Source organism: Podarcis liolepis (assembly GCF_965112155.1).
Source record: "Podarcis liolepis genome assembly, chromosome: 2".
Classification (NCBI taxonomy): Eukaryota; Metazoa; Chordata; class Lepidosauria; order Squamata; family Lacertidae; genus Podarcis; species Podarcis liolepis.
Genome location: NC_139555.1, coordinates 118,896,143 through 118,910,092, shown reverse-complemented (window position 1 = coordinate 118,910,092; position 13,950 = coordinate 118,896,143). Strand labels below are relative to the sequence as shown.

The 13,950-nt window shown below is 49.2% G+C and overlaps 1 protein-coding gene across 1 annotated transcript; it reads left to right on the top strand.

Moving 5' to 3' along the window:
• The first annotated feature begins 2,212 nt into the window (after positions 1 to 2,212).
• Positions 2,213 to 12,440, top strand: LOC310701232 (uncharacterized protein). The gene is made up of 4 exons (XM_083491802.1): positions 2,213 to 2,328; positions 4,318 to 5,262; positions 7,563 to 8,307; positions 11,006 to 12,440. Exons 2-4 carry the CDS (start codon positions 4,564 to 4,566, stop codon positions 11,749 to 11,751), a joined length of 2,190 nt encoding a protein of 729 aa, XP_083347928.1. The 5' UTR covers positions 2,213 to 2,328; positions 4,318 to 4,563; the 3' UTR covers positions 11,752 to 12,440.
• The last annotated feature ends 1,510 nt before the right edge of the window (positions 12,441 to 13,950 follow it).

Here is a 13,950-nt window from a genome sequence, read left to right as displayed (position 1 = left end):
GGTCTCATCTAGTGATCGTCTACCCTGCTAGTGACTCTGGACTGAACTTCGGATACGGTATTAGTACCTTTCCACCCCCCCCCCCCGGGACCAGCACAGAGTATATTTCACGCCTAGAGTCCAAGCTTGACACGTATGTTCTGGAACTGCAGTCATCTCCTCGGTATGGCAATAAGACCGTTACACAAGTCCCTCTTGCACAAAGTGGTACTTCTTCACCCCGATGCACTTTGTCCTTGCGTGGAATTTCTCACTCTGGAACAGCTTTAGGCAACGCTGGTTGCTCTCCATCAAACTGACAGGTTCCTTTTTCACCAACCCAAAGTCCTGTTAGTTGATTAAGCCAGGCTAAGATCCTTGCAAGAATTTTGCCGCCCACAGCTAATAAAAGAAGCCCCAACAGTTTCCACAATCCATTCTGTCATTTTAATTTTTACTTTTAAAAGAGATTGATAATTTTGGCATCCCTAAATTTTGCTGGGATCTCCTCTCTCTCCCAGATTTTTAAACGAGTTTTGGAGTATGCCAGCTTTCAGCGTTTCACAGAACACTTCATCAGTTCATAAAAACGAGAGACACCTGCATTTTGATGTATTTTTAATCCTTGTTGGAAGCCGCCCAGAGTGGCTGGGGAAACCCAGCCAGATGGGCGGAGTACAAATTATTATTATTATTCTACTGTAAGTGATCTCTTACCACAGTAAGCCACATTGTTTTAAGAACTTTGCTTTATATATTTAAGAGGTCACGAAAAGTCGGACACAACTAAATGCCTAAACAACAACAACATATATATCCCACCCTTCCATTGTAAAAAAATGTTTGGAGTGGCTCATAGCATATTAAAAATAACTAAAAAAAGAAATTTGCACGAGTCTTCCTTGTTTCACAGAACCAATTGCCTAGGCCTGCCCTAGCACATCTCTGAGACATCTCTGCTCCAAAATATTGTCAAATCCTCTTTCAAAGCCCATCTCAGACGGTGCCCTACATTTGGGGCAGTATATTCCATCAGGGCTCTTCTTATGTTCTGACAGTATTATGAGAAAACATTTTTTCTCTGTGTCAAATTTTCTCTGTATGAAGTAACAGGAAAGCTTCACCTGCTGGATTTCCTCCTGTACTGGTAGTATTAAAAGTGTAGCCACCCTGCCAGAAAATATATAAATAGCAATAAAGGCAAAGTATTTCTCACGCCTTTAACGGCTATGTCGCAGGCAGAAATCTATCTGGAGCAAAGCTTCACCTGTGGAGTTTCCTACTGTCACGCACCTATTAAAGAGGCGGCAGCCCTGTCATTAACAATCTCAGATAATAAAGAAATAGTATTACCATTTCCTAAATAAAAATGGCTGAACTCCGCTACAACTTTACCAGCTTGTAGCAGGCAGAAACCCACCAGGTGCAGCAAGGAAGTGAAGTGATAGGGAGAAACGTCCACTGCTGGATCTTTCCGCCTGGCAGGGAGAGAGAACGAGGCAGCGGAAACCAGATCCCAGATCCGGACTTCTTTGCGTTTAGATGAGCTACAGAAAAAGGGCTTCCTCTGTATTCCTAGAGAAACCAGTCAGCGGGATGTAAGACCAAGATCTCCCCTCTTTTAAAGACGGGTATGCATCTTGCTGGACCCTTAATTTAACTGAACGGCAGGCAGAAATCCAACCGATGCAGCTCACGGCCCCTTCCCTTGCACGGAGGTGCCGAGATGGGAAGAAACAGCCACTACCTATTAAAGGCAGAAGAAGGGCAGAGAAGGGGGAGTGTGACACCCCCTCAAAAAAAAAAAAAAAAAAAAAACCCGGCTCAAAACTGCCTGCAGTTAAATGAAGGTTTACTCCAGATTCCTGGAGAGGCCACTGGGCGGGATGTAAGGCAGTGCTGTTTTAAAAGCGGGCAGGCCTCTTGCTGCGCCTTTGATTGAACTAAACTGGCAGGCAGAAATCCACCCGGTGCAGCTCAACCTTCCTTTCCCAGCATGGAGGTGCAATGATGGGCAGATAGGGACCTGAGATATAAGGAAGGCAGAGAGAAAAAGAGAGGGAGGGAAATAAAGTTTCCACTACCCCCGCCCCCCCCTTGCAATAGATGGATGGATGGGGAGATCTGCTCCAAATCGGCCAGCGTTTAAACGAAGCCTCACTCCGGATTCCTAGACAGGCCAGTGTGGGTTGCATGTGAGGCCAAGCCTCCTGATGTCAGGGGCTAATCCGTCCCCTTCCTGCTTTGCTCCCTCCCTCCCTCCTTCCCCTCGTGCGTGGGAATCTGGAGTCCGGATTTCCCAGGAGCCGCAGGAGTGAAGTTTGGCATCTGGGCTGGGCTGCAGGAGGGGTGAGTGAGACAGGGCCGGGGGGGGATCTTATATTTTTTGGGGGGGTGGGAGTGAGACCAGCTTATTTTCCTCCCCTCCCCTCCTCCCTTCTTCGCCCCGATCCTCTCCTTTTATTCCTCCCTCCCCACCATTTCCCCTCCCAATACACTGTTGTTGTTGTTTGTTTGCAAAAGCAGCGCCGCGCAAAGATCCGCGCGTGGCATGCCTAGCCGCGCAAAGATCCGCGCGCGCGCAGACGCCGCGAGCTCCACCCGCGCAGAGGAGAGCAGGCGGGCGCCGCTGGGGGGGGGGGAGGAAGGTGGGGTCCCCGTCCCGTGACGCTCGCCTGCCGGCTGGGGGAAGCCCAGGGCTGGCTCGCCCCCTCCGGGCATGCGCGCAGGGGGGGTCCCTTTTCGGAGCATGCTCAGGAGGGGTGAGTGAAGCCGACGCGTGCCCTTAGCAGGCGCCCTCAATTCTGGGAAGTTTCTTCCCCTGCTCCTTTGCGGTGGGGGGTGGGAAGGGGGGGTGTCGCCCCAATATTAATTAATAATTAGTGATATGCAGGATGGACTACGGGAAGGGAAGAAGGGAAGTCATTGATTTAAGATTGTTTAAATGAATATTTTGAAATGTAAATTAGAAAATTTAATAAAAGTTATGTATCAAAATTAGTTAATTGTGGTGGGGGTCCCCCAATATTGATTGATTGATTGATTGATTGATCACTCTAATAATTAATTTGTATATTGCCCTATACCCATATATCTCTGGGCGGTTCACCACAATAATATCTCTCTCTCTCTCTCTCTCTCTCTCTCTATATATATATATATATATATCGGTATATATACATATGGCCCACAAAACACGTAATAAAAATAAAGACAACCCAACAGTCCTGGGTTGTTAATATTTTTTTATTTTTTGTGTGAAAGTAAGCAGCAACAAAACACTCCTAGCTGAATGTGATTTGCTTCAAACTGGCTTTAATGTTGTGGTTTTTTAAAATGGCTGTAACCAGCCCAGGGATTTTATGATGGTAAAAAGGCTGGTAAGAAGTTGAGTCGATGATGAGAAGAAGCAGCAGCAATGTTTTTTTGATAAAAAGAAAAATAATGACGTGACGGTGGTAATATTTTGATCAAAGTGCCATGGGTGACAACACCAAATGGTGCCATAGGCAACAACAGCAACAGAAAGTGATGGGGCTCTGTACTAGTGAGAACCATGACAAAGAAAGTACTGTTAATAAGCAATGTATTACTCTTATTATTATTTATTTATATTTTTTTATTTGTTGTTGCTGCTGCTGTTGACTAAAAAAGCTAACGTATTCAGATAACTGTGCCCCTCAAGCTTCATTCAAGTGGTCCATGGTGTTTCTGTGAAAAACACAATCTAAAATCTTTGGAAATAATAACAATTACGGTGGTACCTCGGGTTATGTACTTAATTCGTTCCGGAGGTCCATTCTTAACCTGAAACTGTTCTTAACCTGAAGCACCACTTTAGCTAATGGGGCCTCCTGCTGCTGCTGCGCCACTGGAGCACGATTTCTGTTCTCATCCTGAAGCAAAGTTCTTAACCTGAAGCACTATTTCTGGGTTAGCGGAGTCTGCAACCTGAAGCATATGTAACCTGAGGTACCACTGTATTATTATCATTTATTAAGTTTGTATACCCCCCTATACCCGCAGGTCTCATGGCGGTTCACAAGATAAAAATCACAATATAAAAACGCAAAACACATAATCAAGAATTCTTTGCAATACAGAAAAATACAAGATACGAAAGAAACAAAGCAGAAAGCATTCACTTGAAAATCATATAGCACCTAACACAGTGCTTTACAATTGCTGCAGCAGGCAGAAAAAATAATGATAGGGTCCACTGAGACCCTCAGTAATTTTGAAGAGGTCCATGTGGGGAAAAGGCTTGGGAAGCATTGCACAAAATGATGGGCCCTCTGTTGTAGTCACAATGATTAATTTTTATCTTTTCTTCTTCAGGAGGAGAAAAAGCTATCCCTTCAGGCCTTGAACATTGTCCACTGCCGTGTAAGATTCCTCCTGGTTTAAGCATCCCAATGTCCTCAGCTTCTGCTAAGAGACGCCCATGCAAACGTGAAGAGAGTGACCCATGGCCGGGAATTGTTTTTGGAGACACGAGCGCCTGAGGAAAAAGGTTTGGGAGTGACGACTGGGCAAGTGTAGCCTCCTCACATCTCCCATTGCATACGGTGTCTTCGGACAGGAATGAAAATGGAGGGCCGGGAGTCGGAAGGGCTCAAACCGTTGGCGGGGCTGGAAGGGAAGGTCAGGGGCTCCCACCCGGCTCCGTCCAGGACCACAAGGGCCTTTTTTGGCTGGGCACCGTCACAGCAGGTCAAGCAGGAGCCAGATGAGGGCCTTTCCGACTGCTGGGAGACCCAGCTGGAAGAATTCCCCGAGGCGGCGCGGTCCCCTCCGTCCGGACGAGGCAACAACGTGCAGTCGCCGGAACCCACCCCCTGGGATGACGCGAAGGAGCTTCTGGCATCTTTCAAGGGAGCTGTGGAAGGATGCCGGTGGGCTCGCGAGGAAGCAGCCCCCAGGCTCATCCCGGACACTGGAAGAAGGGGGTTTGGAGCAGCGAAGGAGGAGGTCCTGGGCGGAGATGCTCCGAGCAGGGACACCCTCCGCCAGCGCTTCCGGGAATTCCGCTACCAGGAGGCCGAAGGTCCCCGGGAAGCCTGCGGGCACCTCTGGTACCTTTGCCACCACTGGCTGAAGCCAGAGCGCTTCTCCAAGGAGCAGATCCTAGAGCAGGTGATCCTGGAGCAGTTTCTGAACATCCTGCCCACCGAACTCCAGAGCTGGGTGACGGGGAGCAGCCCGGAAACATGTGCCCAAGCGGTGGGCCTGGCGGAGGATTTCCTGCAGATGAAGCAAGAGGCTGAGAGGCAGGAGCAAAAGGTGAGAGGTGGCTCGCGTGGAAGGCGCCGGAAGCTTGGCGGACGATAGCCAGGTGGAGAGAGAGGCTGGCTGAGAGGGGCAGTGAGGCAGGCATCTCCCGGTCAGACTGGGAGAGAACCCGGTCTGAAATCCTAGAGTCAGTGAAGACGGAACCAAACTGCATGACTTAGCAGAAAGCATCTTTCTGTTTTCCTAAGATCAGGTGTCCCAGAACCAGAGAGGCATGAAAAGAGCAGAGGGGATAGTAGGCACCATCTCAGATTGCTTGGGGAAAACCCTGGAGAAATGGAGAGATTTCAGCCTCGGCAGCTGCTTCATGGATGCGAGACCTGTCAGAGATGAGTTGCTTTGCTCATTAGGTCTGACACTCCTGTGTTGATCCTTTTTGCTGATAAACAGCTAATTCCAGCCTGCTAGGTGTGATTTACTGCTCCTGTCAATAGTGTATAGTTTTTTATTTCTGTTGATGTAAACAGCTTTGCTGATGCTGATGCTTATTATTTTTCTCTTATTATTTCATTTCATTTGATTTTACAGTGGTGCCCCGCAAGACGAATGCCTCGCAAGACGGAAAACTCGCTAGACGAAAGAGTTTTCCGTTTTGGAGGTGCTTCGCAAAACGAATCTCCTATGGGCTTGCTTCGCAAGACAAAAATGTCTTGCAAGTTCCTGTGGGGTTTTTTTCCTCCCCCCCCCTTTTTCTAAGCCGCTAAGCCGCTTATCAGCTGATCTGATAAGCAGATAAGCCGCTAAAAGCCGCTAATCCGTCAATGGGCTTGCTTCGCAAGACGAAAAAACCGCTAGACGAAGAGAATCACAGAACGGATTCTTTTCGTCTTGCGAGGCGCCACTGTATAGGATGCCCCTCTGACTGGGTTACAATAAATTAAAACATCAGTAAGACATCAACCATTAAAAACGTCCCTATACAGTGCTGCCTTCAGATGTCTCCTAAAAGTCAGGTAGTTGTTTATTTCTTCGACATCTGATGGGAGGGCATTCTACAGGGCGGGCGCCACTACCGAGAAGGCCCTCTGCCTGGTTCCCTGTAACCTCACTTTTCGCAGTGAGGGAACCGCCAGGAAGCCCTCGGAGCTGGACCTCAGTGTGGAGGTCAGCTGGAGAGCCAGTGTGGTGTAGTGGTTCAGAGCGGTGGACTCATAATCTGGTGAACCGGGTTCGCGTCTCCGCTCCTCCACATGCAGCTGCTGGGTGACCTTGGGCTAGTCACACTTCTTTGAAGTCTCTCAGCCCCACTCACCTTGCAGAGTGTTTGTTGTGGGGGAGGAAGGGAAAGGAGATTGTTAGCCCCATTGAGACTCCTTAGGGTAGTGATAAAGTGGGATATCAAATCTAAGCTCTTCCAGGCAGAACCAAGGCAAGTGGAGACATTCCTTCAGGCATGCGAGGCCAAAGCTATTTAGGGCTTTAAAGGTCAGCACCAACACTTTGAATTCTGCTCTGAAATGTACCAGGAGCCAATGATAAGATGCAAGGGTTTGGTTTGGTTTTTTTAAAATAAACTACCGTATTTTTTGCTCCATAACACTAACTTTTTTCCTCCTAGAAAGTAAGGGGAAATGTCTGTGCGTGTTATGGAGCGAATGCCTACGGATGGCAGGGGGGGGTCTGCTGCAGTCGTGAGCAGAGGATCCATGGTTCCCCTTCCTTCCCTCCTCCGTGGCTCGCTTTGAAACAGCAAAGCGGGAGAAGAGCCGCTGAGTGGGGAGGAGAGAGGGACAGAGAGCCTGCTCACTTTAAAGGAGCAAAGTGGGAGAGGAGAGGAGCCGCTTACACTTGTGTAAGCGGCTCCTGGCCGGTTTGCTTCTTTAAAGCAAGCAGGCTCTCTGTCTCTCTCTCCTACCCACTCAGCTGGCTAAATAGCAGCAAAGTTTTTCAGCTCGCTAAGCTGGGGAGTTGGGAGAGAAGCAGAGCCTGCTTGCTTTAAAGGAGCAAAGCGGGAGAGGAGAGGAGCCTTCTCCTCGCGTGCTCCTTGTCCCTTGAGTGCTTTTCCTTCCCTCCCCACTTAAAATGTGGTTACAAAGCACAGATCCACACGGATCCTCAGGATTTTTGCATTGGGCTGCCCCAAACTCGCCGTCAGATCACATGTCTGTGGCCACAGCATGAGCCACAAAAATCATACACCCACTGTTTCATTTAGAATATTTTTTTCCTTGTTTTCCTCCTCTAAAAACTATGTGCGTGTTATGGTCGGGTGCGTGTTATAGAGCGAAAAATACAGTAACCCCTGAGCTGCACTTGCCCAAAGTTTCATTCCCCCTTTCTTTTCTTTGCAGCATGCGGAAATGACGGCCGACCCAGAGAGCTCTCAGCTGGCTGCAGAGCCTTTCTCCCTGGCGGATTCTCTCCCAAGCCCCCCGGATGTGAACCTCCCTTCCCCGGAGCCCAGGAGACGGCGGGACGCCTGGTCCCGCAAGGAGACCATCGCCTTCATCGACATCTGGAAAGCGGAGGACGTCCAGATCGCCCTGGGCCAGCAGTACCGCAACATGAAGCTCTTTGCCTGGATCGCCGACCGCCTCCGCGAGCGGGGCTTTGAGCGGGACGCCGAGCAGTGCCGCAGCCGGGCCAAAGACCTCAAGCGTGGCTACAAGGAGATCAAGTGTGGGAATCTCCACTCGGGGAGGGCGCCCAAGACCGCCCCCTACTTCAAGCTGCTGGAGCAGTTCCTCTGCCTCCGCAAGGGCATCGTCTGCGGGAAGGTGTGCGGGGCCGGCGTGGTGGAGCGGCTGGACAAGCGGCGCAAGAGGCTGCCTCTCAACCCCATGGCCGCCACCAGGATCGCCCGGGAAGCAGCCAGCGCCGCCCCAGAGGCAGCCGCGAACGAGCGGCAGTACGTCATCCCCTTGCCGCAAGCCTCCCCTCCCAAAGAGCTCCGGGTGGCGGCCGCCGAACCAGGCAGGCAGGCCCGAAAGCCGTCCAAGGACGACGATGTGCCGATCGTGGGGAAAGAGGAGCCGCCGCGGGGCAGTAGTGTCCCCTTGCCCTCCCCAGAGAACCCTGCTGAACCTCAGGTGTCAAGTGAGTGGCACTTTTATCTGTGGCGCTTTGTGGCTTGGGCACAGTTTTTTTTGTTTGTTTTTTAAAATAATTTTTCTTAACTGGCCAATCACATCAAATTAAATCACATCACATAAAATTCCAAATTACAAAGCCAAATTTTTAAATTTTGTTGGGGGAACCCATACTTCAAGATCCAAAGGGGGATTCAAATCATCTTCTTATTACTGCATTAATGTCCAAATCAGTCCCAATCAGTCCAAACAGAGTTCATAGTTCTATCCAATCTTATCTTGGTGTTTCCACATCATATCTTATTCATATAATTTCTCTTTTTCCTTTACGATCTCTTCTGTTAGTCTCCTTAAACCGATAAGCAAATATAATAATCCTGTGTGAATTTCCCGTTCTTCCAATCTAAGTCCAGATGGTTTCCATATATCATCTCCTTCGTAGATAACATCGCTCTTTCCATCATAAATTAGGCAGTTGTCACTCTTAAATCGCACTGAGGAGTTAATCCACGATATGTAAACAACTCTGTTTCTCTCTTTCTCCTCCCAGACTCAAAAGCTCCGACAGTGCCTCCCAAAATGGCGACGGCATTTTTAACTGTGTCATTCCAAAACTCTTAACTTTCCAGCTTCGTCTTGAAACATTGCTTTGGTTCGAAAATTTATCTCCACACAGCCTTAAATCCACAGCTTAAGTCCTTAAAACGACATTTCTGACTCATTAGGGGAGGGGATTCTTGTTAATCACATAGAAAAATAAAGGAGGGTTTTTTCCCCCCTCCCCCCTCAGTCATTTGCCGTACCGTATCTTGACGTATCTTCTCATATTTTATTCTTGTCTTGTTTTATCAGAGATCTCTTCTGTCAGCAGTCTTTACTCCCCCTCTTTCCTTGAAGTATGTGCAATTTATCTCGTCCAAATTGTTTCTTTTGAAGATTCTTGCAACTAGTGGCGTGGATCAGAGATGGCATCGAGGAGTGCCGGAATCCCACAGAAGGGCTTTGTGCCTAGTGCCCCCATCCCCACAAATTCGGGGGTGGTATAGGGCACAGCAGGCAAGGGCCGGCCCCCCCACAATCCTGGAGGGGTTAAGGAGGCTAATTACCCCCATCATAGCCTCCAAATTACCTCATGTGGGTCGGAGAGATGTTATTGTCAGCCATCTTTCGATGCGCCCCCTAGTGGCCCCTGTTTGGGCACAGTTTTTTGTGGCATACAGTAGTACCTCAGGTTAGTGACGCTTCAGGTTACAGACTCTGCTAACTCAGAAATAGTACCTCGGGTTAATAACTTTGCTTCAGGATGAGAACAGAAATCGTGCTCCAGCGGCGCGGCAGCAGCGGGAGGCCCCAGTAGCTAAAGTGGTACCTCAGGTTAAGAACAGTTTCAGGTTAAGAACAGACCTCCAGAACGAATTAAGTTCTTAACCTGAGGTAACACTGTATAATGGCTGTGAGGTGCGATGTCAACGTTCTCCCTCCTCTGTCGGAGGCAGCATGTGTGTTTCGCTTATTTATTTCTCAAAATTTATATTGTGAAAAAGAAAATGACGAAACCTAAAAAGCAGTTTGTGAAAAGAATAAAGCCATGAAATTACCAGTTAAAAGGAAAAGTTAAGAGCAGCCATTTACAGATTGCTTATTGAGCCCTCACTTTGGCCAGGACTTCCCATCGCTTCACTCTCCAATATGACGGCAGAGGGGGCAAATACCCAACTCTTACAAGTAGCTCCCATTTCTGGGTTCCAAGCCTAGGGTCAAAGTAGACCAATTAGCTTATATCAAAGCAAGTGAATGTAAACAGGTATGAGCTCCCACAAGAGGCAATGGACTCTCCTTCCTTGGAAGTTTTTAAGAAGAGGTTGATAGTCCATTTCTCATGGAATGCTGTCCTGTGAAATGCTCTCTCTTCGAATGTCAAGGGATAAAGAACTACATAACATACAGAACAGGGGTAGGTAACCTACGGCCCGGGGGCCGGATGCAGCCCAACTGCCTTCTCAATCCGTGAGTGGCGCCCACGGACGGTCCAGGAATCAGCGTGTTTTTACATGAGTAGAATGTGTCCTTTTATTTAAAATGCATCTCTGAGTTATTTGTGGGGCATAGGAATTCGTTCATTTTTTTCTTCAAAATATAGTCCGGCCCCCCACATGGTCTGAGTGATGGTGGACCTGACCGCAGCTGAAAAAGGTTGCTGACCCCTGATATAGAAGATACCTGAAGGCAGCCCTGTATTGGGAAGTTTTAAATGTTTGATGTTTTGGTATGTTCTGATATATTTTGTGAGCTGCCCAGAGTGGCTGGGGAAACCCAGTCAGATGGAAGGGGGTATAAATAATAAAATTATTATTATTATTATTATTATTATTATTATTATTATTATTATTATTATCAACTGTCATATCATGAAGTTTAGCTGGCAACATATTATGATGTTGGAAAGCTGATAATTGCCCAGCCCTGCTGTGGAGGAACCTGGTCCTGGGCTCCATTGGGTATTTTAGTGCCAACACCTTGAACTTGCCCCAGTTTGACTAAAGATTCTCACCCACAATAGTTACACCGAAATGTCATCAGATAAGATGTGTGTTTTGTGTTTGCGTGCGTCTTTTCCTTTAGGCCTCGAATGTCCGTGATTCTGTGACGAGGGCTGATGGCTGTTTTATTTCCTTCACTCCTTCTCCTTCTTTTTGTCTCCTCAGGCGCTGCGGAGGAGCCGAGAAGGCCGACCGCCGGCAACGTGGATCGCATGCGCTTCCGGCGGGAGCGCAACTGGCGCCAGCGATTGGAGTCTGCCCGGCGGCCGGCGGACCCCACATCCTCCTCGGCGATGGCGTCCTCCTCCAAGGCGAACGCTGATCTTGTGGACGCACTGCGGCAGCTGCACCGGCAGGACCTGCAGGCCTTCGAAAACACCCGGCAGGAGGAGCGTGCTGAAGACAGGCAGGAGAGGCGCCAGGAAAAGCAGGAGCGGGAGGAGGACCGCGCCACCACTCACCGCATGATCGCGGCCATCGAACGCTCCCACCAGACCCTGGCTGACCTCATGGGCAGGCAGACCTCCGCCATGGAGGCCATTGCGACGGCCTTTTCGGCCCCGAAATACCCCTCTCCCAGCCTCTTTCCGGGGTTCAGCCCTCCGTGGTCGGCCCAGCAGGCCGCTCCCAACTCCGGGGAGAGGCGGGCCAGCGTCTCCGGGAGCAACACAATGCCCTTGCCTTCCCCCACCCCTGACGAACCCGGGATGCACGTTCCTGCCGGGGCACAAGACTTGGCTCCGGGACCCGACCCAGCGCCAGGCCCCCTGTGTCCCTCCACCAGCCTCGAGCCTTTCCCTCCCTTAACGAACCCGAGTCCCGGAGATTCGCCAGCCACCTCGCTGCCAGCTCCTGTCACACACCCCAGCGCCACTTCAAAGCAGAGCCAGAAGAGGAAAAACTGTGACTGAGCGACATTTTGCAGTCCCCCACACTTTCTCGTCTGACCAGGTGGTTCCCACTGCCGTCCTGTTCCGTTCCTTCTCCTTATTGATTGCAGTCTATGGAGTTTGTCATTGTTCCACCTTCACGTCTGCCTCACTTTCTTCCCTCGCAAGCAATGCTGGATCATGCCAAAGGGGGTCTCTGCCGTCCAGCATACAGGTCGGCCAGCTGGGGAACCCCCAAGGAAAGAAGGGTCAGGGCCTGTGGAACGGTGTTGGGACAATAATGAGGGAGAAGAGGGAGCAGACTTGGGAGAAGAGGTGTCGGAAGCTGAAGGGGTAACAGGGCTTAGTGAGCGGGGAGAGTGTGTGGCAGAGAGCAGCCCAGAATCAGAGGCAGAAGCTGAAGCAGGAGGGTGGGAGGAGAGAGTATTCTGGGTGGTGAAGAGTCACGGATGTCTCACCTTCCTGCTGCAGCAAGTTCCCTTCCCCCTTGTTCTCCCCAGAACCAGGAGAGGCATGAAGAGGACGGAGGGGCAGTTAGCTTTATACAGGCACAGTCTCCGATTGCTCGGAAAAGGCCCTGGAGAGGAGGGGAGTTAGGTAGCCATGGGGAGGCCTTCCGTCTCAGCAACTGCTTCATGGAGGAGATCAGTTGCTCTGCTCATTAGGCTCCTGTGCATATCCTCTTTTTGCTAATAAAGAGTTAACTCCAACTTGCTGGTGTGTGATTTACCGCTGGCTCACTTCTGTCAATGTCTCAGTACCCGCAGAGCAGAATCCGAGAACAACAGCCCAACGCTCCCTATTTCTGATCCCCAGTGACTGGTATTCAAAGACATATTGCCTCTTGACAGGGCAAGTAGCCACAGATAGTCTTATCCTTCACAAATTTGTCCAACATTCTTTTAAAAGCATCCGAGTTGGTGACCATCACTGCTTCTCATAGGAGCATATTCTCAGCCTGCCTGCTTTTTTTAAATAATTATTATTTCATGCACAAAGTTTTCATCAGCATAGGAAAGTGATATTGGCATGATTAGAGAACTTCAGCTTCTGTTTTTGTTTTTTTAACCCTAGATATCAGGCTTCCATCTTATTTGGAAAAAAATTTATGCACCATCATAAAGGTAGTCTTTCAGTGGTGTGCATAAACAGAAAATTTACTAATGACACACACACACAAAATCAGCCGCATTTACTAATAATACAGACATAAAACCAGCCAGGTTTTCATTAATTGATTTAGAAAGATTAGTAAGCTGCTGGATCGAATTGCCCTTCAGTTGGTGCGTACCAGGGATGGGGAGCCTGTAGCCATTCAGATGCTGCAGGAATCATAGAATTGTAGAGCTGGAAGGGAACCCAAGGGTCATCTAGTCCAACCCCCTCAGTACAGCTCCCATCATCCCTGACCATTGGCCATACAGTGGTGCCTCGCAAGACGGAAAACTTGCTAGACGAAAGGGTTTTCCGTTTTGGAGGTGCTTCGCAAAACGAATCTCCTATGGGCTTGCTTCGCAAGACGACAATGTCTTGCGAGTTCCTGCTGGTGTTTTTTTCCTCCCCCCCTTTTTCTAAGCCGCTAAGCCGCTTATCAGCTGATCCGATCAGCAGATAAGCCGCTAAAAGCCGCTAATAGCACTAAGCCGCTTATCAGCTGATCCGATCAGCAGATAAGCCGCTAATAGCGCTAAGCCGCTTATCAGCTGATCCGATCAGCAGATAAGGCGCTAATAGCGCTAAGCCGCTTATCAGCTGATCCGATCAGCAGATAAGGCGCTAATAGCGCTAAGCCGCTTATCAGCTGATCCGATCAGCAGATAAGCCGCTAAAAGCCTCTAATAGCGCTAATCTGCTAATCCTTCAATGGGCTTGCTTCGCAAGACAAAAAAAACCGCTAGACGAAGAGAATCACAGAACGGATTCTTTTCGTCTTGCGAGGCACCACTGTACTGACTGAGGCTAATGGGAGATGAAGCCCACTGACATAGGGAGGGCCGCAACCTTAGTGTACATTATAAGATTTGTAGGATAAAACACAGCTAAAAGCCACAAAATTATTATAAGATCAGTATCCGTAGAAGGATCACAAATGCAGGTGAAACCAGCAAAACCTTCAAAAGCAACCTAGGTGACTAAATCGGGGCGGCCCAACTTTTCCTACCAAGTGGGCTTCACAAGTACTCCTACAGGGAACCTACTGTGGGGGTGGAAGCAAAGCCA